Genomic DNA, 24,913 nt, shown 5'->3' on the forward strand with positions numbered 1-24,913 from the left:
TAGATCAGTCATTTTAACGGGCACGGTAGTTTTAGTGTTAACACGTTCGCGGACAGTACAAATTTAACGAGCTGCAGTACACCAAGAATAAAAGTGTATAATAATTTCAAAAAATTAAGGCTGTATACAATTAAATACATTATAAAGTAGCTTATAAAGTTGAACGTTGTAGCGTTCGTTTAATTTTGCATCACAATGGAAATGAATGATATAGCACCCGCGAACGTGTTAAGATATGGTAGCCGTTAGGATGATAAAGTGTTACAATGGTATAATTTAGAGTTAGATCTATTGAACGTTTCAGCCTGCGACGAGGAATGGAGACGCGTCGCGGTGGCCGCGGCAGAAACGCAACGACTTCTACCGGGTCTGGCCACACCTATGAGGACACCCAGCGCCCCATTGGGTGCACCGCTAATACTCTCACCGCGGATATCAGTACCAACGACCGCGGCGTCTCTTCTGAATGGTTCAGGCCCGCCAGGCTCGCTTCTCTCTGCCGGCGATCCTCACGGATTAATCTACACGCCGTACGCTGATTACGCCAATTACGCAGCCCTGGCAGGATCACCTCTGCTCACGGAATACACGACTGCTGATCATTCTGGTGGGTTGTTTGCTCGCTGATCTTAGTTGCAAGATCGTTCATCCATGAGTATTCTCCTTGACCCCCCCACTTCTGCTTTTTGATCTCCCCCTTGTTCTTTCAGCACAAAAGAAAGAGAAAAACAGAATGTGTGTGCGAAAAAGAGAGACAATTGAAAGGCAAATACATATTTTACGGTTTCTATGAATGTTTTTTTGTGGAGAATCTCTTTGTGGTTTAGAAAGTGTAACTGTTCTAAACGAACATTTTTATATATATGTATTTACATATATATATATATGTTTAGTAGATTTTCTTTGATCGTTAACTTAAATACCAGAAGCAACCAGCTTAAAGCGATAGATATGAAGTATTTTCATTCGTTGAGTGTCGCTGTCTGCTTGGAGTAAAATTATGCAGTTGTATACGCAGAGTGTACCACTGAACTTTGTATGTTAAGATACATGTATTATCTTTTACTTCCGATGAGAAGTATATGAATTTTTCAAAAACAAGTTAATGTTGCATGCAAAGCAATTTATTTATTAACGGATTGTTAATGAAGCAAAATTTTTTATTGTCGATGTGCGATGTGTAAAAGTAAATTTCTTGTTCACGCAATAACGAACGCAGACAATAATTCGATTGAACAATGTGTGGAACGCTCTGTGTCTACCAAGGAGTTCTAGACGTTAGAATAACGTAAAATGAATGTTCTCCACAGTCAAACAGTATCTATTTTAAGCATAGTCTCAGTCGTCTGGTCGCATGTGTGACTGGTTGTTGTTACTGTTATTATTAATATGATTATCATTATTTTTATTATTATAAGGTATTAATTATAGTACCGTTATTATTACTGTTTTCGTTATCATTATCAAGATTATTAGAATCGTTACTTCTTTTGATATTAGCACATTGTTTTCTATCGACGTCATTATCGTCATCATCCTCATCATTACCATCATTCTCTTCGTCGTCGTTGCCGTCGTCACCATCATTATCATCATCATCATTACCATCACGATCATCATTATCATCACCATCATCATCACCATCATCACCATCAATACTCAAAATTATTATTAGAGAGCATAAAGGCAGAATACCATTTAATATGAAAACTTGATAATAATTTTAACGTTTTGACAATTACGAACAAATTAAAACGACTTGATAATTATTCAAGGAGCAATATTAGTATCACAGTTAGTACGATATCTAGTGTCCATATTAAGAGAGTCAGATCAGTCATTTACTAGTCGTGTCAGTGCTGATAATTATTTAATGGTAATTATAATCAATATTAATATAATATGTATTTATGAAGCAACAAGTTCATATTAAGAGATAGAGTTATATAATATAAAAGAAAGTAATGTAAAGGAGGAAAATTTTATAATTTAAAATGGAGAATTATTTTTTATTAGATAAAAATACCAAACATATTGAATCGTACGTCAATATAATTTATACTTACTAGTTTGAAATGGTATTCATACAGGAGTATTAGATATTACTTTCAGTAGTTGGTACAACAGTGCGGTGAATAGGAATGATCTGTCCATAAAGTACATATGAAATTGTACATAATGCGACATGAATATTCTCTAGAAGTATACACGTATATAAGACGAATTTTATTTGTCTCTTTCGGAGCATAATCTTGACTATTTTATGACAAATCTTCTCTATACATTTGTTACCATTATTCAAAAAGTATATACTTTATGTGTCAATCGAATAAGCATGGTATGTTTGCAAAGTAGAAGAACACTTAAGCATTATTTACTCAAAGTTCAATAGAAAAATAAACAATAATTCAATTGGCATAATATAAGCTATTGCCAACAGACTCGTCAATTTCCAAATATTTTACGATGCTTTCTATTTAAAAAATATATATTTCCTTACAATCTTATATTAAAAGAGAAAAATATAAGTCAATTTATCTTTAACATTTTCTTTCGTCAAACATACCATCTCTTATTGCATTTTCTATGGTGCATTCATATATTAATACATTTAATGGCATAAACATCATATATATACACGTAATTTCTAGTAATTATATCTACAGGGTAAGAAATAAGAATTGAAATAAGCCAATTTCTCATAGAAACTATCCAACTATTTTATGCTTCTTTTTAATTATTTGCACCAAAAGACTTTTAGCAAAAATACTTAACATACAACTAAATATTAATTTGTCATGTCTTCTAATTTGAAAGATCCAAAATGATAAATTTAATTTGTATACAATATTATTACCATTAGAGGAAAATAAGCCAAAAGTTAGAGTGCACCATATTGAAAACCAGAAATTTTTTACTGATCAAGCCAGAAAATATGACTCACTGTACATTATCTTATAACGTCTGACTTTTTAGGTGCGTCGCTTTGCTTTTATTATCTCAGGCACGGGAATTATTATATTTGACATTTTTTTTCCAAGATATGTTAAAGTATTCTTGACACTACACGCTGACTTTCGCATTTTTTCATTGGCCACGTCTGGTCAACAGCATGAAACCTGAGATCAGGTGTACAGTCTACGATCAGGGCACAACAGGTTCAAGAACCGAGAATATAATCAATTTTTATTAACACTTTCGCCGCTTGACATTTTATTCGTCAAGAATAAATCGGAGTTACAGAATTATTGAAACCACGTTATCTTTGATTTATTTCGTTCGACTTATTTTTCTCTGGAGATAATACTGATACAAATTAAGGTGAATCAGTGTACACTGAAACAGACAAATATTTTCCAAAATTATAGCAGGAAACCGTGAACGTTCTTCAAAATGAAAAAGTAACTTCGCGTTGGAATTTCCCGACCGTCGTGAGGAATTCGCTTATTTCCAATTGTGAAACGTAGCGAATCTTTTAGCAGCGTATAAAATTAGCTGAAGCATCAGTTCAACGTTTAACGAACGTATTTTTAATGCCATAAGTAAACTCACGCGTTACACTTGCAGTTGGTGTCATATTTATTTATTAAATTTTTATATTACCGATAAGTAAAGCTAAAGCGAGCGCGCAATAAATTTATACAAAGACTTACTCTGTACGGAAGTTCAGTATGATTTATATATATATATATACACACACACACACACGCACCCACGTCCACGTGTGTGATCACGATTTCTTCAAACTGGTAGTAGACGTAGGATGTTAGGAAGGCTTTGTCCTATACAATAAAATATTTCCGAGTATCTTCTATAAATTTTAAACATTCAATAACTTTATGTATTACCGAAGAATTTATGATAGACAATAATTAATACACCAGTATAGCTGTGATGCCTTTCTGATATTAAAGAATACTCAACAATACTTATCCAATTATTTCGAGTTTATAAAACCAGTGATCATTATTATCTTCTCATTAGATCAGATTTCTCACGTTTTATTTACCATTATCTATATATTCCGGATCGAAATGTATTCACTGTGTCCTAATAATTCAGTTCTTAACAGTGTACTATCCATAATTATCTTATTCAGACTGGCAGATACTAATTTATCGATAATTAGATCTATAAATGCACATACAAAACTTTCCTAACAACCTACGCATTGTATATTGTAAATCTTTTATGTAAAGAGTAATTTCCCGCTATAAGAAAGGAAATTGTCTAAGTGTCTCTAATATTTTTATATCGCACGATAATTTTAAATCACTTTTCATATGAATACTCATATTTATAGCAATATATTTTTTAATTATAAATTTGTTTCTCTTTTTTTTTTAAATATTTAGCGTATCGAAAATTAGGTTCGACGTGCAGAATAACACGAAAGTAATGGTTGTAAAATACGAAAGTGAAGATCGGAAACGAGTATATATATATATATTTATAAATATATATATATGTCTTATATATTTTACTTGCACTCACATTACTCGGGTGTCCAAAACTGTACAAAAAAAAAAAATATTTTCTACGTACATCTTCGTCACGAAGAGGAACGAAACGTTTAATATATTTAAATGTAGCGATTGTTCTCTTTTTTTTTACATCATATGGATGATTTTGTAAATTAAAGATAAATATTTTTATACACTTTTACCTTCTTTTAGTACTTCTCGTTCGGGATATAGATAGGGAATCTAGTTTGAGCGGACAGATATCCATAGAGAAACGATCTTTATGTAGAGAGTTAAGAAACCGTGAGCAAAAAGAATAATTACCACCGAATGTACAAGGATTTTGATATTAACACGTTGATCACCACAAGAATGTTCAATGTCTTAAAAAATATTACTTATTCTTTCCTAACAAAATAAACGGTATTAAAATTAATTACACTGTCCAACAGTTTTGTATCATCTGTACAGTATTATTTAGCTATTTATGTTACTAAATATTTTGATTCAAAAGCTTGATTCGATTCGAAAGCTTCAATGATCAATAACCATCGTGGCAATCAACGTGTTAATTTAACATTAGGTTTACGGAACGTGTCAATTCGACGCACACTAAATTTTATAAACATTATTTGATCATGGAAAGATAAGGGAGATCGAAAATGCTTTCAATAAAAATAGTTCTGAGACAAAATACGAGAAAATAAGAATACAGACTTTACAACAATTAGACGAATATTTCTCCTAATTGCCAATACTTTACAAGATCCAAGTAAACGAATATCAATTTTTCTAGGAACAATAGCATAAACTGTACAGTAACTATCCGTAAACCTACTGTTAAATAATTCCATCGTAAAACAAATTGTTCTCTAATTAACAAGCAACCATGAGATAGAAATCATCGAGTAGAAAAAGCACTGCAATGTTCGCCGATAGTTTTTCGAAAAATCCATTCGAAGACACAGTGACACTGATCCGAGTCAGTGAATTTCGTTCCGCCGCAATTACGGTCCGGCGAAATATTAATGAGAGTTGAAAAGTTTGTAACTGAAGTGTGCCATGAATCAAGGGCCAAGAGCGGTCCAGTCATTGACGTAGTCTGTGTGCATGACTAATTTATTGCGGCCGTGCGCCGGAATTCATTACATCGGTCAATAGACGACTATCTTTTCGTTGCGGAAATTAGTCGCGTGTGTTACAAAAGAGACTCGCTCGCTCGCTCGCTCGCGAATAGAGCTAGCAACGAAACTCGCGATTTCTACTAAACTTTCCTCTCATCAATATTTTATTTCGCGATTCTCTTTTTATCGCTGTACTCACTTTTTGCCTCGTTGCAATCGATCACGCCAGACGCTAAATTACAGTAGAGTAATTCGTTGGAAACATTGTTTCAAGCTAGTCCGTCATAGGTTTCCGTTGCATCGCGTAATTGCGTTAGTGTCATGGTGCATATATTTTTTTTTAATGAGTCTTCAGTGCTGTCCCATTGCTCTCTTGAAATAGTAATTATCAGTTGAGAGTATTCGTGAATTTTTACTTTCTTATGACTTGTTTGACACTGGAACTACCAGATTATTCCTGATAATTAAAATTGAAACTGATTGGTAATGAAAATGATTGCTGATTTCTTTCTTCACAGTTAGCATAAGGGTACAGAAGCTTCTTCGAGAAATGATTAAGTTGGTTTAAGAGAAACTTAATTAAAGAATTAATAATTTCTAAAAAGTCAATTGATATGCTCGGTAGTTCTAGTGTTAACTTAGATTCACAATAGCAAAAATGATGTCGAATCGATTGTAATTTTAAAGAATTCTTCTGAAATGACACTTCACCAGTTTTCCTAACGGGGAAGTCTTGCAATCACTTAAACACTAGAACAAACAAATCGATTCCTTGTTTTCCACGAAAGCTTCGGCATTAGCTCGACGAGGTTCTCTCGACGAGGATGAGTTCGAACTCGAACTGATTCGAGGTGTACAGATAGGAGAATCATTTAGGGACCAAGTTGATCGTTCTCTTAGAGACCTAATGATCGCGTCATCGAGCATTCGAACAAAAATACCAGCGCTGAGCATTTTACCTCGTATCGAGAGATAAGCCAACCGAAACCGCAAGCAGTGCACAAAATCTTTTATTGTGTTCACTCGAAGTATTAGTACGTAGTATATAATATACTTTAATTTTCAGTCGACAAGCGGTTGGTATAATTAATATCGTCGTATCGCTTGTGTGAAATGATTTTGAAACTAGCATACGTAAACGCATATTACATATAAAGATAATAACGAATGCACGTATATAATTTATAGTTTCGATGAAGCTGCGAGCTCTGATACGTTTAATTGTTACCGTTCGATAGTGTGTCGATCTTGATGGGACGCACGTGTACAAAGAAACAACGTGTGATCCCTATTGCTGGAAGAGAACATGCTTAAAAATGACCAGTTATAGAGATATCCACGATTAGCGAGATAAGAACAATACGAGATTACGAAACGAATTGTAAATAATGGCTTATGGTAGTCTCTATGAATATAATTTAATTTATAATACGGCTCGGAACGAAGACTTATACATCTACGATTATCAATTCGAAGGTTTTCGAAAGCTCTTCGAGAGAATCTAGCATAAACAAGAACAAGAGATGGCTAAATCTTTGCTCCGACCACCGGTGAAATGTGTACCATGTATTTAAATAGTATTACGTGCAAGGTATTCACATTATCGCACCCTTCTCATTATTACTACATTTGTATAATGTTATAATTAATATACCATTACAATTTTCCATACTATACGATACATAGTATCCGAGATATTCAGATTTATTCCAAGCCTGAAGGGGGCAGGATCGAGCGCAAAACCAACGAATTTGGAATAATAAATCTTCATTCTACCAACAGAGTCTCACTTCTCGCTCTCTAATTTATTTTGTAGTTTGCAGTATACAGAGAGATTAGAGCTTGCATGTACCACACGAGTGCAAAGAGAGAATCGCATGGAATTCTACACGTGTCGTACGCGGGCTGCCGCGAGAGTTTCGGAAAAGTCTAAAGAAAGTCGCGAACAGGTTCAATGATTCCATTATTCTCATATTTATTTCAGCGTTGATACATTTCCCGTTGCGTCGTGTCAGCGGTTTCTACGCTTGAAATCGCGAAGCTTCACGAAAACTTTTACGAAAATAACAAACCGAACGGCAACGCTAAAAATAGGGGATTCCCGAAAGTTTCGCGGCAGCCTGCTACAGACGCATACACGCATAAATCTACATACATGATTGCATACATAAATATATACATAATAGCCAGAACAGAGTCTACAAAAGAGTGTTGATCTTTCTTTTAATTATTTTTCTTCTTGTTTCTTGATTTTTGTTTATACTTTTTTTTTTGTCTCTGTATTTTTTTCTCTACTTTGTTGTCGATCAATTTGCCTTGTACATAATGTGATTGTATTAATACGATATATTGTTGTTTATAGCGATAGTTAAGTGAGACTTTCCAAGGAGTGGAAAATAAATGATACATGTGGACGCAGATGAATTATTCACGTTTGTATGTTGGGGACAGGTGCGGCAGCCGCAGCTGCGAAACAGCGTAGGCACCTGGGTCAGATTCGCGAGCACCCTTATCAAAGGGCTGGTGCTTTGTCGTGAATTCGGGGAGCGCAATCACGATAACTGTACGCGCCTCCGCGCAGAGGTTAGTCTCCAACAAGCATATACAATTTTTCATTTTAATTACAAAACGTACAAATTGTTCTCCGCGCGGAATCCGGGGGCGAACGGAGAACGCGATGAGAAAACGCCACGGTCGGCAAAGATGTGTCCTATGTTACCGTTCACGCGGACCTTTTTGTTTTTTTTTCTACGGCTTTCAGAGGAAAAAAAACAACGGATTACCCCCCATTTCGGAAATTCTCTTGTGATCCTCGGAGATAGATTTTTTTTTCTCTTGAAACTATGGTACTTTTTTTTACGAATAAATATATGTATATAAATGAGTATGAATATATATATATATATTTATTTATTTATATATTTATTTATTTATTTATTTATTTATTCAGATGTTGTGGTAATTGAAAGTTTCAGTATTGTGTTAACTCCCCGCAATTAGGTGCGTCGAATTGCATACACGGTTTTACGGTCACGTTTCCTTTTAATTTTCTTTTTATATATATACACAATATATATATATATATGTGTTTACATACATACATACATATATGTTTCCCTGATATTTTGTTTGAACGATGACGCAAACACGTGATTTGCAGCAGAAAACAAGGTACGGGTGCGCACCTACCTATTCTCGACACAATTGTCGCAGATCTTGTTCATTCGCAGTTTGCATAACGGAACTTTTCCGACGGCGAATGTTTGCTTCGGTAGCAAAGTGGCATTATCGTTGACGTTTGCCACGTGTAGATTCAATGACAGAATTAAGACACGAGGAAAGTGAACAGTATAGTTTATAGAGTAAACGATTGTATTTCTCCAAACAAAAAAAAGAAAAAAGAAAAGAAACAAAATAATAGAAAAAGATACATAGTTTGAAATAGAGGAAAGATTCAAAATGAAGACGATTAAGTTCGAAAGGAACGAAAGGGTTTTTGTTAGAAAGCAATCGAAAGAACTTCGTGGTTTCCTTCGGCGTTTGTGTAAACGTTCTCGTTACGGGACCGATGGAAACGTAGTCGCAGAATCGATCAGATTTTCGTAGCAACTTGTGCCTGTGGAACACGTATACTACTTACTTACTTGATTTGCCTTTTTTATGCGTGTGATGTATGCGCGCGTGCGTGATGTATACATATCTTAAATAAATGCACATACGAAGCATAGAAAAGAGTGTTTTTTTTATTTCAAACGAAAGGTAAACAGGGGTGGTACAGTAATACGATGCGAAGGTTCGGAAACAAAAATCTCTGTTTGTTACGCATATACGTTTCTATACATATATATATTATATATTTATTATATTATAATTATATCTCACGGTGAAACGAAATGTTAACCGGAATTATTTCCAAACCTCGGATGTCTTTCTTCCATGTGTATCCAGGATATCACTAGCATAACTCGGAATATAATTTAGTAAACCAAAAACAAAAAAAAAAGAAAACAAACGAACAAAGAAAAAAAAGTACGAAAAAAAAGGACAAAACAGAAACACGAATTCCCGAAATTCACACGATGCATATCGTAATTCAGTTGTGGCTTTTCTACAGTATCCTTAGGAGAGATTAATCAACTAATTCACGCGATCATTAAAAACGTTTCTCTCGCGTTTTCAATGATTCTTTTTCAGGAATCTGTCAGTCACTTAATACTCTTTTTTTTTCTCTCTCACTCCCTCCCCTCGAGTAACAACATTCGAGTAAAATGAGAACAAACGAAAATGAAAAAGATTATTCTTCGTCGTGTTACAGTCGAATTTCTAAATCGATTCCTCGACAGTTTCACATCCTGTCCTTCTTTATGTATCACCACTAACAATTACCACACACATAATTTATATAATTACGCCTTTTTGTTTAAACAAACGCATTTATAATTTTTTTTTTTTAATTTACTTATATTGTATAACTTATGTACCTATTGTATTTATTATTATATAACTATGCATTGTCTTTATGAAACTAACAAAACTGCTCCACATGGCCAAGTTGACACTAACTTAACGTTTCTATTTATAATTGTACATTTCTCGATGTTTTTTTTTCTAAAGGAATACGAAAAGTAATAATAATAATATTAGTAGTAATAATAATAATAATAATAATAGCAATAATAATAATAATAATAATTAAACATAAGGGTGACTTTAAGTTAAATGCCTGAAACATATACGACTAAACGTATCTCGCATATTTCAAGCGATAGTTCACGTTTCAATGATTGTTGCCTGTTACAATGATTTTCTCGGTACCGATATCTTAATTATTGCTTGACACGTTAGGACGTTGATCGTCGAAGCTGAAACTGATTCGCAGCAATAGCATTGGCAAATATATTAGTTACGCATTTAATGTTAAGTCAAACGTATGTACAGTATCACTTTATTTAACTCTGCTATAATGGTGGCAGGTGCACACCCAAGCTATCTAAAAAAAAAAAAAAAAGAACGAAAAAAAACAATGTACTTAACTTTGTGGAACGTAAAGTGCTACTCGCATTTTAAAGTCTTTTACATCACTATATTTTTTTCTTTTTGAATCTGCTTGTTCGTACTTATTCATGTCTTTCGATAATTATCTATATATATGTATATTTATAATTATATTACTCGAGAATATATTTTATAAATATATATATATATATATATAAATTATTTACATGTATATTTGTTATAAAATTCCGTCGATGTCTCTATTCTCGCGAGTATCCTACATGCGGGGAGGATACATGATCTCACTAAAGTCTTGATCGAAACGGTTTAACCCTCTAATACAATCGAATCTCATTAATCGAATTGTTGATGCAATTAATACTTCTCCTGTGTACATATCAATATTTGTATGTTTGCAATTTTCTTTTCGTAACATCGTGCACCGAACTGTAATTATCTGGTCTTCAATTTTGCACAAAGGATTATCACGATAATAGATTTCATATAATCGTATCAACGTTGACAATTAATCCTTCAATTAGAGGGTTACCAACCGTGATCAAAGAAAGATAGGCTAACGACCAAATCAGTCGAGGCCCTGACAACAAAGAAGAACGATAAATGATTAAAAAAAAAAACGAATTATAAATCGTGCAATGTTGTATGCACACGGTTTTCTTTACAAATGCTTGGACACTATTGATAAAACAGGGTGTGAAGCAGTTGCTCAGCCATTGATTGTTGTTCATTCGTCGTGATTCAATGATAGTTTTTCATATATATATATATATACAATTAATATATATAGAATTCTCTGTTTAAAACGCGAATGATGACATTTATTTGATAAAGAAATCATACTCGATTAACTGTTGTATATTTATTCATACGATTAAAAGAAATTGAATCGATGCATTTCTAAGCTAAAGCATTGCTTCCCACTAACTAGGTTTCTTTCGACTATTGATACTATTCAGATACTTAATATTAACATGAATCAATCATAATTAAATCACTAACAAACTGTTTTTTCTTTTCTTTCTTTTTAACATTGGTTGCCCATGGCCTATAGGCTTGGAGTGCTAACAATGGAATCCACTCGCCCAGTGCTAACACCTGGACTCTGGAACAACATCCGCGTTCGATTGATTCACCAACCAGATGACCACCTTCGTCGTTCGCATCACCAGCCCTGTTCGTCAAGTTTTATCCATCCTGTATCCTTTCCGTGCTTTTAAATTGTGTAATTTCGATCGACAAACAAATGGAAGAGTTCATTCCGTCGTTCCGTTGGCATTCGAGGCAAATTATTCTCACGTTGTCGATCAACGTATCCGATCGATCGTCGCGTAAAATATCAATTTTCGAACGGTACCACTGCGAGAATCAATTGTTTCGGGATTACCTACTGCTTTTTTTTTTCTTTCAAATCCAACACTTTATCATCAGAGATTTTACGTACGAAAAACACGAGTCGAGCGTCTCGGATTTTCAATGTGAACGAGCGACCGTCTCGAGAGACCTCGTATTTGAAAGAGATTTATATGTTACGGTTTACTCTTAATTTTTACCGTGTGTCTTAGTTCGAACACGAGAATCTTTCATAGTATTAACGTAATATCAACGTAATTTATTATTAATTCGTTTCCCAGTTTTTCTTTATTCTTTTTGTTTTCGTTTCGTTTCGTTTCGTTTCGTTTCGTTTCTTTTGTTCCGCAAGTACGGAGTTACTCGAACCTGAACATTACGTCCGAGATGTCTTCGGTGTCATCGAAGAGTTTTTGCATGTAACGTTCTCCTGCCGCGATGGAAGGAGTGGTTTCAGTTTCTAATGTTAAAGCTATTAACTTATTTATTGTTCACATACGAGTCTTATAGCTGCTCGCGTCGCTATAAGGACGGGAATGTTTGTCAAGGTGTGATACAATCAGGAAATGCGGAATTGTGTCGAGTGAAACGATCGAATAATTCTCTTTGAATCATTGATAATTACGTGATCGACCGTTAGCGTCTATATGTTCAATACTCATTCGAATCTGAGGTACCAAGCGTTTAACTGGATCATGAATCTCTTCGGGAGTACGCCGTGTCATTTATCAAATTAATACGCTCGAAGTCATTGATCGTGGCATCTGAAATTCTCACTGTAAAAGCATGAAAGGAAGAGCCCAAAAAGATCGTTCGGTAAGTCTCGTTTCGGTCATTTCGAATTGTTCGCGTACCATTAATTCAATCAGCTTTTTTCCTTGCTCCAAGATACATTACCTCATTAATGGATTTAATATCGATCCGCGTAAAAGACAAGTCACAGAACTGGTTTGTATTCCATGATAGTTTGCTGTCCGATGAATTTTTACTTAGACTTCGATTAGTTGAAACGATTCGTTCATTGAACACGTGTTCGTGGAGGATATTAGAGTTCAGTAGCCGATTTACAGCACAGGTACTTATTTTGTCACGCGTGTAAACGGTATATAAGGTATGCGTGACTAAAAAGGTTTACCTTTAATCAAGGGTTTTCACCAAAAGAGAGGGTTGCTTTCGATGGAGATTTTCTGTTTTTTTTTCTCTCTCTGTCTCTCTGTCCCTCTTGTGAAATTACGGAAAGTGGATCACATTTCTATTGCATCACACCTTCTGTATTCTAAGTGAGCAAGATTTTACGATTATACCATGCAATAAGTATAAATGTCATATTAGTATGTAGTTTTGTTCATCACGTATTGTAATAACAAATTTTTGTTCTTTCTCTCTGTGTCTGAACAGATATAGTTTCTTTAGTACTTATATCGTTAGAAAACATCAGAATGAAAAGGAAATATGAGTGGAAGTAAGACACGAAATTCGAAATGATACAATGTGTTTTTTTTTTTTTGTATGATTAAAATGGATAGCATGTTCATACATATATACATATACGTACACATATGTAATAGGTGCAATATGAAGTTTAAAATTTGTTTTCATTTTGATATTTTTTATGTGAAAGTGAAACTAATGATAAGTATATAGTATCGTTTAAGAAGAAGACGAGGAAGAAAAGGAAGAAGAGGAAGAAATTAATTGAAAAATTATATTTCTATTCGCAACATTTTAATGTTATATAAGCCGAAATATTTACGTACAGTTTTATATTGGTGATTGATTATTAATCGATTATTTAATATGCATTGATAGATAATGTAAAATAAATATAAAAATCTGTTAGACGCAAAATTTAATTGTAAGTTATGATTTGGAGATAGATCCAAGGACTATAGAATTTTAAAGGAATAATAGTAACCGAATATTGCAATAATTTTTATTAAGTTTAGAGCGTATATGAATTGAACACGAGCAATCAAATAATGATGAACGTTGGGAAAAAAAACAAATCAAAACCATCGAACTGTTAAGTAAGTCTTATACTTATTCAATCTTTTTTTTTTTGTTTTTCTTTTTAACGCATATTACTTCGTTACATGACTAAAATGAATCTCTAATTACATAACGAAGGGATAGTCTCTGTTTTTATTGTACTGCAATCAGAAAGATCGTGTTATATTTATATCATGGTGCAATTAACGAAAATTATGATCGTTCTCACTGAACATTTTTCGACCTTGTTAGTGTAAACGAGTTCTTGCAAAAGTATATATATATTTTTTTATAAAATATATAGGGTACAAACATTTATTAGCGAGCTGTTAACGAAGAAATTCTATTGTTACGAAATGCAACAGTTTCTCTAGCGTAAATGTTTTATTTTTACATTTTTTTTGTTGCTAAATCTAAAAACTATTTGTAATTACTTATTACACACTATATAGAATAGTTGCCTAGATATATGAGAATATATGCGAGATTGACTTATTTACAAGTGAATATAACATTAGATATACAAAGTTTGTTTTGTTTATTCTCTGAACTCGCCATATGTACATGTAATAATACGGACAATTTTGTTATATCAGTTTGTGTATATTTAACGATCTGTCTAATACGCTTGTCATTTCAGCAAGCACCTCTAACTTTCTTCATTATTTAAGGACAGGTAACTATTATTTTATGTACATAGATTGTATTACATAATATAATTGTATTTAGAACGATCTGAAATCTACTTACGTTTGTAGCTTAAAGTAGCATTAGGCGTATTTTAATATACTATATACTAAGTTCAAATATTATATATATATATGTGTATACATAAGAGGAATACAAATATTTATACGTATGTAGAAAAAAGGGAAGTCAAAAATTGAAGTTAATTTTGTTGTACATTTAGTGCAATAACAATACGCAATCTTTCTCATATACATGTAACAAGTTACTTACAGAAAGCATACATATCCTTGTACGCTTTTGCAATTAATATAATGTTAAACAAATGGATTGAATTTATTGGAAATATTAATACATACGTTTCGTTCGATTTTATAGAAATTTGTAAACTTTAAAGAGCACATAAGCAAATTATATTTACAAATATGTAATATAAAAGTTACATAATTTACTATTAAACGAGTAATCGGAGTTTTTTTTTTCTTTTTGTGTGACGTTAAACACTTATTGATTATACAACAAAGCTGTTAATTTTAATGTCACTAAACACAACACTGTATCGCAGTGTATTGATTGTCTAGACATTGTTAACTTCATATAAAGCTTTTATGTAATATTACAATTTGCGTATGTTCATAAGACTGTTTTTAATAACAAAGTAAGTAGTAACGTGCAACTGTAATTAGCAACAGAAAAATTGCTACAAATTATTAGACGTTATGAGAAGCATCGGTGAACAGAAAATCTCTTTCAAATGAATCGTTGGGAGCAAGACATGCAATCAACTGACACTTTGTTTAAAGATATTGTACTGCAATAAAATTGGATAACTAAAATACAGTATCTTTAATTCGGAAGGTGTGGCATACCTCTACAATCTAATAAGCATGATATAAATTTCAGTGCAACGGTTAATAATTATAACAAATAGCTGTATATTTTTGAGTAACTTAACATATACTATTATTATAAAGTATAATTTGTTTACGATTCATATATACCAAATATTTTTAATGTGTACCTTAAAATCTGCAAAATTACCTCTGGTTTCTGACTCTCCCTTACGTTAACAAACAAATTCTAGCATGAACACAGCTTTCATGCATAAGGTGATGAATACTCTTCACATTTTTTTTGTACTGTACACAGATTTAAATGCATACTTATAATATATATGTAGTAAAATATACTTAAGTCGATATCAAACTAACTGGGCACTGAGTAAATTACTATATAGAGCATCTCATATAGACAGTTACCTCACAAACACTATATACTAGAATCTTCCCAGTATAATCGTTAAGTGTCTGGTACTTTTGACATCGACTTTAAATCAAACTTACAATAAAGCAACAAATAAGAAGATAATACATATTATTTTAAGATATTTAATTTTTCAAGGATCGATATCACAGATTAATGTAAAAATGTAATCATGATAATAAAGTAAATAACTGTTGTTTCATTTTATTTGAGAAATCACAGATTTGAAAAGCAATCATGCGTATTTTTCATTTGGGACATTATTGTTTAAATATTAAATATCATATAAATATAAAATATAGCAGTACACCTGCAAAATGAAGGCATGCATATATTTCATCCATTAAAAACGTAAAAAAATACTTTCATTAAAACGACTAGAATTATTTTGTTAAGTATATTAAACGTTTTGTAAACATGGAACTTCAAATAAATGGTTTTTGATCTACGCCTGTTTATATCTACGTAGATGTAGAAAAATTCCTCTTACTTCATAATATCCGTTAAATAATTAATAAAATTAAATTCATACGAAGTACGGTGATCTTCTTCTGGTTGGAGTGCTAATGAGAATATCTTATTGTCCTTCCTATAAGAGAGAGGAGCTGATTTTCTTTACGTCAGCTTTATGATTATTGAGGATTCTAATTATTTCATATGATAGAGTATAAAATAAAAATAACAAACATGTGTATTCCGCCTGACCCCTCTACCTTTATTAGCTTATACATCATCACAGATAATACAAAAATATTTGATACACTTTTCATCTATCTAATTATGTACGCAATGAAAGTTCTTTTTGTACTGAGACAGTGTAATCCAAAAGGTGAAAAATGCGATCGGATAGTGTTCGATGTATGTCAATTTCAAATGTTATCACAAATCTCTTTGAAAATGTTCTTGTCATATATGTCGTTATATATATATACATATACATATTACAATAAAAAAAGAAAAAACCTAAATCAGTACTAGTAACTTATGATTCGAATTGTAAAGATGGTAACGTCTATTGCACTTAAAACGTAACGACTCTGTTTTAAATAATTACCTTCTAGATTTTAAGTCAACAGTTTCATTTCTATGAACTATACATTATAGTCTACACTGCAGGAGAAATTAGAAACAATAACATCTTACGTGTCCCCGCTAAGGAAAAGAAATGAAAATAATTCTTCTTCGTTTCAAAATAAAATAACTTTATCACTCTGTGTATTGTGTCCTACATTGATACAATTAATACAAGAATTTTTCTTATCTGCGACTTACAGAAACGTTTTGTTATATTTTATAATAATCCTTCGTAAATCGTTCTTCTAAAGTTTTGCTTTGCGTACCTTGAATGTTGCTCCTAAACAAAAATGGTCACTGCCAACCGCGAAGTTCGGTATAGTGGGCAAAGTGTCGCATTCTTCGACGGTCGGCAACCGGTATCTCTCTAACGGCTCTAAATTACTATAAAAAATGTAGTCAACTGTAATCCACGTCCCTTGGTTAGTTGTAGCTTCCCATTTCCCTTGATGATTCTGATGTTTATATACACTGGAGAAGTGGAATGGATGCGTGAGGGTACCAGAAGAGAAGTTTGCCTGACAACCACGCACAACTTCTATCACCTGACGGTCTAATGTGTCAGCGTTCACTTCGCTGCAGGTAGTTAAATTATTATCTGATAAATTTTCTTCTAAATTCGGCCGCTCGCTATTTTCTAACTGTAAACAACACCAATCAATGTTCACAAACCATCAACTCCAATCTTAAAAAGAAGAATATTAACTTACTAGAAAGTCAAAAATGTTAAAAAAGCATTACCATTACTGTAGGAGAGCCTTTTCCCCGTAACCGTTTTTTTAATATATTAAAATGTTGGCAGTTATCCGTGATACAGAGTCGAGGCGGGATCAAAGAATTCGAGAGGGATCGAAATTGCGTGTGCTCAAGATTTTTTCCTTTTCCTTGGTATTCAAACATTCCGTCCGTAATGAATCTGTACACTCCAGAATATGGTATTAAATTGAAATCCCCTGACAGTATGATTGGTAAGTATTTAGCGCCTGTCCTATGTAATAATTCAAACAAATGGTTAACTATAGTTTCCAGTGTACGTTGTATGGTACAAAACATATTTTATGTAACCAAGAAGAATGAAGTGTGTTGTCACTTACAATGTATTCCCTAGGAATGCTATCCTTTCAATTTCTGCTAGGAGGAGCTGTGTCTGTCCCAGTCTCACGTCATTTCGTTTGGGATTATAAAGTAAATGAGTTGTGGCGATCACCAACTGTGTCTCAGGGCTGTCCTTAACCGCCAATTTCGCGATGATCCCAACATTGTCTCTGCTCAATAGCTCTATGCCTGACTGGTAGAGCTCAACTTTCGCATAGTCCAACAGAATAAATTGGTCGGACCGATAAAGAAAAAGTAAGCCATCTTTCTTGTCATTTGTTCTCTTCTTGTAGATATAATTGTACCCCAGTTCTGTGAACGGGACCAGAAACTCTTGCAAATGATCCTCTTGCATCTCTTGAAGGCATATCACCTAAAACAGAATTCAATTGTACAACTGAACGCCTCGACTGCTTTCACATGGAAAAAGCCGAATAATCAACACGTTAAATGCCATGGGGGTCACCGGTGAACCAAATCAAATTACTATAGTTCACTCAGTTAGACTATGACTATTTGAAAAGATTTGTACATTGTGAATAATGCAATTCAGTCGAATGATTTAACATTATATATTTTGCTCTATGAAATCCTGCAGCATTCAACATATTAAGATCACAAATTGTTCAGTCCATTATCACAGATAAACTCATTAGCACAGAATCTTGCACCTGTCAGACCATTTAAACTGAAGTATTACAAACATCTCAGTTATGTCACGTTTCTACATCATCAACACGTTGAATGCCGTACGGTTTCACCGAACAAAGTACACAAAACGAGAAGATATCAAATAATTTCACTGAATTGCATTATCGTTATCTCATTTTTATCTCACCGAATGTCACTGCCTCCCATTATTTACAATACAGAGAATCTGTCAAACGATCATCGTCCAATCAAATGAACCATAGTAATCCGATCTGACCACCGGTGGCCGCAGCATTTCACACGCCGAAAGCCACAACGGCGAAAGCCAACGATCGCTCGCGAGAACTAACATTAGCCTGCGCTCCTAGAATCTCTTGCAAGAGAAGCTGCCTCCTAATCTTCCAAGATAGTGCCCGTTTGTCGTGACCCTTGTACAGAAACGGATAAGTGTCCAGCAGACACTGCGCCAAAATGTTGAACGAGAGCAGTCTCACGATGAAGAACTCCTCGGAATTAGAGGCCAGCTTCTCTGGAAGAAGTACACGATCAGTATCATCCGCCATCCTCTCAGCGACGATCGGGCTTACCTTTTTTGATCAGCGTCCACTGTCTCATCGTCTTATAGTTCTGCCTGTCCGCCTTATACTTATCTTTCAAAGACATCGTCACGTCCTCGCACGGGTCGTCGGCGGTGCCGACGGTCTGCGGGTCGGCGTCGCACTCTAAATTTTCGCTCGAGAAGTTGATCGGCGTGTCGCAGCTGTTATTGTAGTACGTCTCGAGAAACGTCTCCATCGATGCCTGATTGAATTTCGATTGCACGACGGTGCTCGCCACGGTTTCCATCAAGTTGCAGCGGGTGGTCGTCGTCGTCGTCGTGGTGGTCGTCGTCGGTGTTCGAGATAACGGGACGGTCTTGGAAAGGTTTCTCAAAAACGCTTGTTTCGTTGCTACTCCGGGTATGCGAGGGGTCGGAGACGGGACGATATCATGGTAAGAACTCTGCAAGCACAACGAAATTAACGAAACCGTCGAAGCCGCCGCGCGAACGTATACACAGTAGGATTAACGGATTCGAACTACCAACGGCCGGGAACAAATGCGGATCAATTACGGGGAAAAATGTTTCGCATATTATATAACAGATAATAATTTCAGAACGACCGTTGACTTCTCATCAGCCGAATGGCTCTGTGCTCCAATGCATGCGGAATATTCAATGCATTCATATGATAATCCACATTACAATTAGCCTTATGTAAGAACGCTCGTGCGTCGCGCGGACAATATTCCCCGATAAGATGTACTTTCGACGCTCTCTCCCTCTTCTGAAGTTTCATTTACCATGTCGTTAATGTTCGTAGTTGTTCGTAGTTGCCAGCGTACCTAAGCGACTCGGACAACATGTGGAGGAAAAGACAGGCAGCCTATCTAGCATAGCAGCGGCGAGATTAACCGCAGCTACCGAACGACGAACGTGCACACCTGGGATAGGCAACGATACTCGATGGAACGTGATTTATCTGGACTATGTTTACCGTGTTTCATCGAGCCTATCGTTTACAGAAAGCTGTTGCTAGACCATCCTTCGTAGAGCTACGCGCTGTCGTCGCAGTCAATCCGCTAGCGTATCCTCTCGTTCAATGGTACCGGCTGATACCGAACTCTCCCGTGAAACGACGCGAATTCCTCGCGACAGTTTGGTAGGAATGAACTTTACGATGTTTAAGAACTTCGATGGAACCGTGTTAGATTTTAAGAACAACGCCCGCGTCGACGGGAACGCCGAAAATGTCCGCTGATAGATCGATGACTATCTGTGGTCGGCGAGCGGCCGCGTAAGTTTGCTCTTTTTCCTGTTACTGCTTCCTTCCAGCGAATATCAACCGAGCTACTCCGCGATGTTAACGTAAACATCGGTACTTACATTAATATTCTAGCTTATTTCGTATTCCCAACTGTAATTGCTCGGGACTTTTTCCTCGGTAACTCTGTATTATTACGATTTTTTACTTGTGATGCATGTTAAAGGATAGGTAATCTGTGGATAGCGGTGTAAGCGATTCTTCTTAGTAACAATACTGAAAGTAACATGATAATATAATCTCTTGTGAAAATGACCTACCCCTTGATCTTTTCTTTTGATTACCGAAGAGGTACGAGTATCTCTTTGAGAAATTACTGAAGATTACCCACGCTGAAATTGAAACCAATTCAAATCTTAATACGTTCGTAGTTTTTATAATGAAATTTTCAAAAGTCGGTTTGAGTGCTCGGTAGTTCTAGTGTGAACTCTTTCGTACAGTAAAACTATAAAATTTGATATTTAGTATTATGCTACGTGTAATGCATCAATTTGAGAAATTTTCACATAAAACAGCCTTGTTCCCCAATTTACGTGTTGTTTCTCTTCAAGTTAGTTTCAGGAAATGCCTTGATTAGGTGTAATTTATCCTAGCCAGCGTGTCTGACCAGTGCTTGCCATTTCTACTTATAATCAAAATATATTTATTTCAATGCATTGTTAACGTTAGAACTACCAAGCACTTAAACGGATTTTCTCGAGTTCCTCTATTCATTAAGATTTCAATTGTGAATCAGCTTCTTTAACGATTTAACGATTTCTCAGAGGAGCATTTGTACCTTTCCACTAATTACAGAAGAAAGCAAGAATGAGTCATTGTGAGCCATCTGGTAGTTCTAGTGTTAATTGCGTTTGTTTTTTAATGATGCTATTGTCTTATAAATTATACCTTTGCATGGATAATTATTGGACATTGTTATTATTCCATCCACCCTTGCGAAAGTGGAAATGGTCGGTAATGGTCAGACACTGGATTGGAATGTTATTGGAATGGAATTCAATTTTCTTGAAAATTGCAGACGTCCAATTGATATTAACCTTCGTCGTGATTAACGTGTTATGAAAAATATTGAATGAGGACATACATCTTACGCAGAAATATTGTTTACCGCGCATTCTTCTCCTACACGCATGCACGAAAAGATAACGAGAACAATGATTATCAATCTTTATAGCCAATGTGAACTTAAGGTTGAGTATGCGTCGAGATTCGTCGAACTCAAACTGTAGAGCCAAGGACGTGCGAGTTGAATTTTTAACACGTCGAATGCTACGGGGTCACCGATGACCCCTGCCTAAATTCGATCACCGTAATTCCCTCAATTAACCCTTTGCACTAGGAAGTTTTTCACTAGAAATACTTCAACATCTTCCGATGAGACAAAGACGATATTTCGTGAAACAAACTCGAAGAGAAATACAATTGGATTAGAAAATTTGATTGCAAATACACTAAATGTGTCTCGAACGTAATAGATGAATCGTTCAAACGTCTGACTATATAATTACTGCGATTTGTTTGAGATCGGGACACGTCCTCTAGAACTCACGCCTTTTTTTTCTCATTAATTACATATAATTTTTATTGAAATGTCGATTTTCAGATTCTTGGGATGAATTAAGTAAGACATAATTGTGAATGGTCCATTAGATTCGACAAATAAAATGATTAAGTATTATACAATGATTATAGTAATTATTATATAGTACTTGTAATTGGTTTAACATATTAATTTGAAACCTATGACTTTATATGTGATTCAAGTTGTTTAGTTTTCAATAGCACAGAAGCATTTCTAAACAGTCAACTTTGGCAGAAATCAATTTTGTATTCTTATTAATGAAATTGATAAATTGATAAATTTAATAACATTTTCTGTTATTATTAATGCCAAGCAATTCCAAACATAAAGCTAATATGTGTACTTATTTTATAGGTAGCGTTACATTTGATTGACTTATTAGTTAAGATCATTAGAAATTACAAAATATAAATTTCACTTTGCCTAGATAAGTAAGTCTATAAAGTAATCAATTTATATAAATGTCTAACTCATTAATGTCTTTATGTAAAAGTTATAGAGTCAATATTGCTCTCATAGCATTGTATTGTTCACCTTAGTGGTATAAAGTGTTCATCATCTTAAAAAACCAAATCTTTTCTAAATATCAATAGCTGTCATTTTGCTAGTCTTTACTATAATTGTAAATATTAAAACTCATAAAAAAGATCAATTTTTCAATTTTATTTTCTATAATTCTACAAATTTTCTAATATTAAAAAGTAAATATTAAAATAGAAATGCTTTTAACAATATTCTCTGCAAAAGCAAACACTATAATCGAGATTTTAAACATTTTTATTTTTCCAAACGTATTAAAATTTACTATTAGTAATCATAACCTTTCTTAAAGCATACTTTGTTGTACAATATTCATAACGTGTTAATACTACGATTAAAATTACTGACATTAGAGAGAAATAAAGTCCTACGTATTCGATTATATAATACTGTACATGAAAAGATTAAAACTCAACATAATTAATGTTTTCTGAAACTAATTACTCAGAAATGCCTTTAACCTAAGTTTCCAAACGCAGTCTTTAGATAAGTCATTGTAACATGCTTGTAATTTACAAAATATAACGCATAGTATGAAAGCAATTATGTATATGTCTAATAATTTTAGTTTCAGATCTATCATTGGTTTTTTATACTAAAAAATGACACTTAAATTTGGTAATAATGAATTCTGATAATTTTATTAAATTATACTATTATTAGTTTTCTATATATTCAATTTCTTTATTTAATTACATACCGGTATAATTTTACATTAATATTAGATATTACATTTTTATTACTTCCATTATTATTCATAGTGCTATTTGCATTAATACAATATACATATATATTAATCATGTGTGATTCCATTATCTGAGCATGCAGCATTTTTTTTAAACGAGTTTACAGGATTATCATGAGAGATTGAAAAACTACTTAGATTGTAAATATATTATGTATACATTGTATAAAACAACAAAACTTTTAAATATACATCAATCTCAAATTTGCAAAACCATCGCTCGCTATGAAATTGCAAATATTTGCAATGTAGAAATCAAAATGACAAACATAAAACGTAACATCTATACTGTCAGTGTTTGGTGTATATAAATTTCCTGAATTACTCAAAAAATTATTATATCAATGTCGTTGCGCAACGTAGAATCTCACATGATAAATAAAAACAAAATAAAAATCAAATAATTAACGATTACCTTAGCTTCACGATGGTGGAGTTTAAAGGAGATGTCAAGACTCGCAGTGTGAATTTTCCGTAACAACCTACTTGCTGTATTCATTTATTTACAAAGCAGTAGAGATATTAATACATGACTGTACGCAGGTGCATAGGTTAGGTTATGTCACCCGTTGTCAGTAAAGGTAGGAACATCCCTGTAGCCAAACACAGATAACGTCGTCACTATGCACAATAGGCAATTGATACAATTATCTATTATCAAATTTTGTAGTTATACGATTCGGCACAACGATTATATTTTCACAGTTACCTTCCAAACAAACAAATGTCACACCAGACAACATCACTTACATATTCATAAAAAAAATTGTATACTTTGTTACCGATAAATTTATTACCGAAACAATGTAACTTAAAAGAAGCGTTCAATAATTATCCATTCTGTATCTACGAATTTTACATGATCCTTTTAAATGAATATTTATAACTTTTTGTGATAAAACCCTAATTACTCAATAAACTTTTTTTATTGAAATAAGAAAGAATTTTTTGACTTTGAAGATTGTAATTGGTATTATAAATCACTGTAGTGTAGACAATCAAACCTACTTAAATCAAAGTATTAGGGTCTAATAATAATTAACATTATTTATTTTTTAAGTATATTGTAATTTATTAGCAACCAAGCTCTTAATTCGTAATGATAGACTTATACTTAAAAATCAGATACTATTTTATATTATAATATATATTTTTTTTTACTAGAATTATCAATGTTATTGATACTAAAAAGAAACATGTAAAATATATTATACACATCTTTTCGAATAAACAATGCAATTATATAGGGAAAATTGAATGGTTACAAATTAACTCTTTTGTAGCAAAGAATTGTATACCTTTCTGAATCGATATAATTTTCATTAAAATATTATCACAGTAATACGTATATACTTTATTCATTGTATATTGTATTAATTAATTTTTATCGAATCACTGAACCGAGTATACTGATGGAAAACATAAATACTAATTTTAGTAATTCGAGAACAGTTATAAATTACGCATATTTC

At 33.5% G+C, this 24,913-nt stretch overlaps 2 protein-coding genes across 22 annotated transcripts in view; one reads left to right on the forward strand and one right to left on the reverse strand.

The window, feature by feature from the left end:
- how (protein held out wings) overlaps nucleotides 1-16,096 on the forward strand; it is a 41,880-nt gene extending 25,784 nt beyond the window's left edge. For 7 of the 16 annotated variants that reach the window (XM_076370752.1, XM_076370740.1, XM_076370744.1 and 4 more), the window contains 3 exons: nucleotides 287-607; nucleotides 8,039-8,170; nucleotides 8,748-9,319. In XM_076370752.1, coding sequence (XP_076226867.1) covers nucleotides 287-607; nucleotides 8,039-8,124 — 407 coding nt within the window. In that variant the 3' untranslated portion in view covers nucleotides 8,125-8,170; nucleotides 8,748-9,319. Of the gene's footprint in view, nucleotides 1-286; nucleotides 7,269-7,949; nucleotides 8,171-8,747; nucleotides 9,320-11,654 lie in introns of those variants that run through there. The other 9 variants (XM_076370747.1, XM_076370749.1, XM_076370748.1 and 6 more) reach the window with 6 other exon arrangements.
- Nucleotides 16,097-16,579: 483 nt separating this feature from the next.
- Nucleotides 16,580-24,785, reverse strand: angel (protein). Of its 6 annotated transcripts, none has more exons than XM_031977454.2 (6): nucleotides 23,857-24,785; nucleotides 19,297-19,711; nucleotides 19,060-19,238; nucleotides 18,058-18,431; nucleotides 17,705-17,951; nucleotides 16,580-17,604 (listed from the first exon to the last, which is right to left on the reverse strand). In XM_031977454.2, the coding sequence occupies exons 1-6, from the start codon at nucleotides 23,938-23,940 to the stop codon at nucleotides 17,209-17,211; spliced, it is 1,695 nt and encodes a 564-aa protein (XP_031833314.1). In that variant the 5' UTR covers nucleotides 23,941-24,785; the 3' UTR covers nucleotides 16,580-17,208. The 6 variants fall into 6 exon arrangements, with proteins under 6 accessions (XP_031833314.1, XP_031833317.1, XP_031833319.1 ...); XM_031977457.2 differs by lacking the exon at nucleotides 23,857-24,785 and adding an exon at nucleotides 20,248-21,678; XM_031977459.2 differs by lacking the exon at nucleotides 23,857-24,785 and adding an exon at nucleotides 20,096-20,222.
- Between the last annotated feature and the right edge of the window lie 128 nt (nucleotides 24,786-24,913).

This window comes from Nomia melanderi, chromosome 9 (assembly GCF_051020985.1).
Source record: "Nomia melanderi isolate GNS246 chromosome 9, iyNomMela1, whole genome shotgun sequence".
Taxonomy (NCBI): domain Eukaryota; kingdom Metazoa; phylum Arthropoda; class Insecta; order Hymenoptera; family Halictidae; genus Nomia; species Nomia melanderi.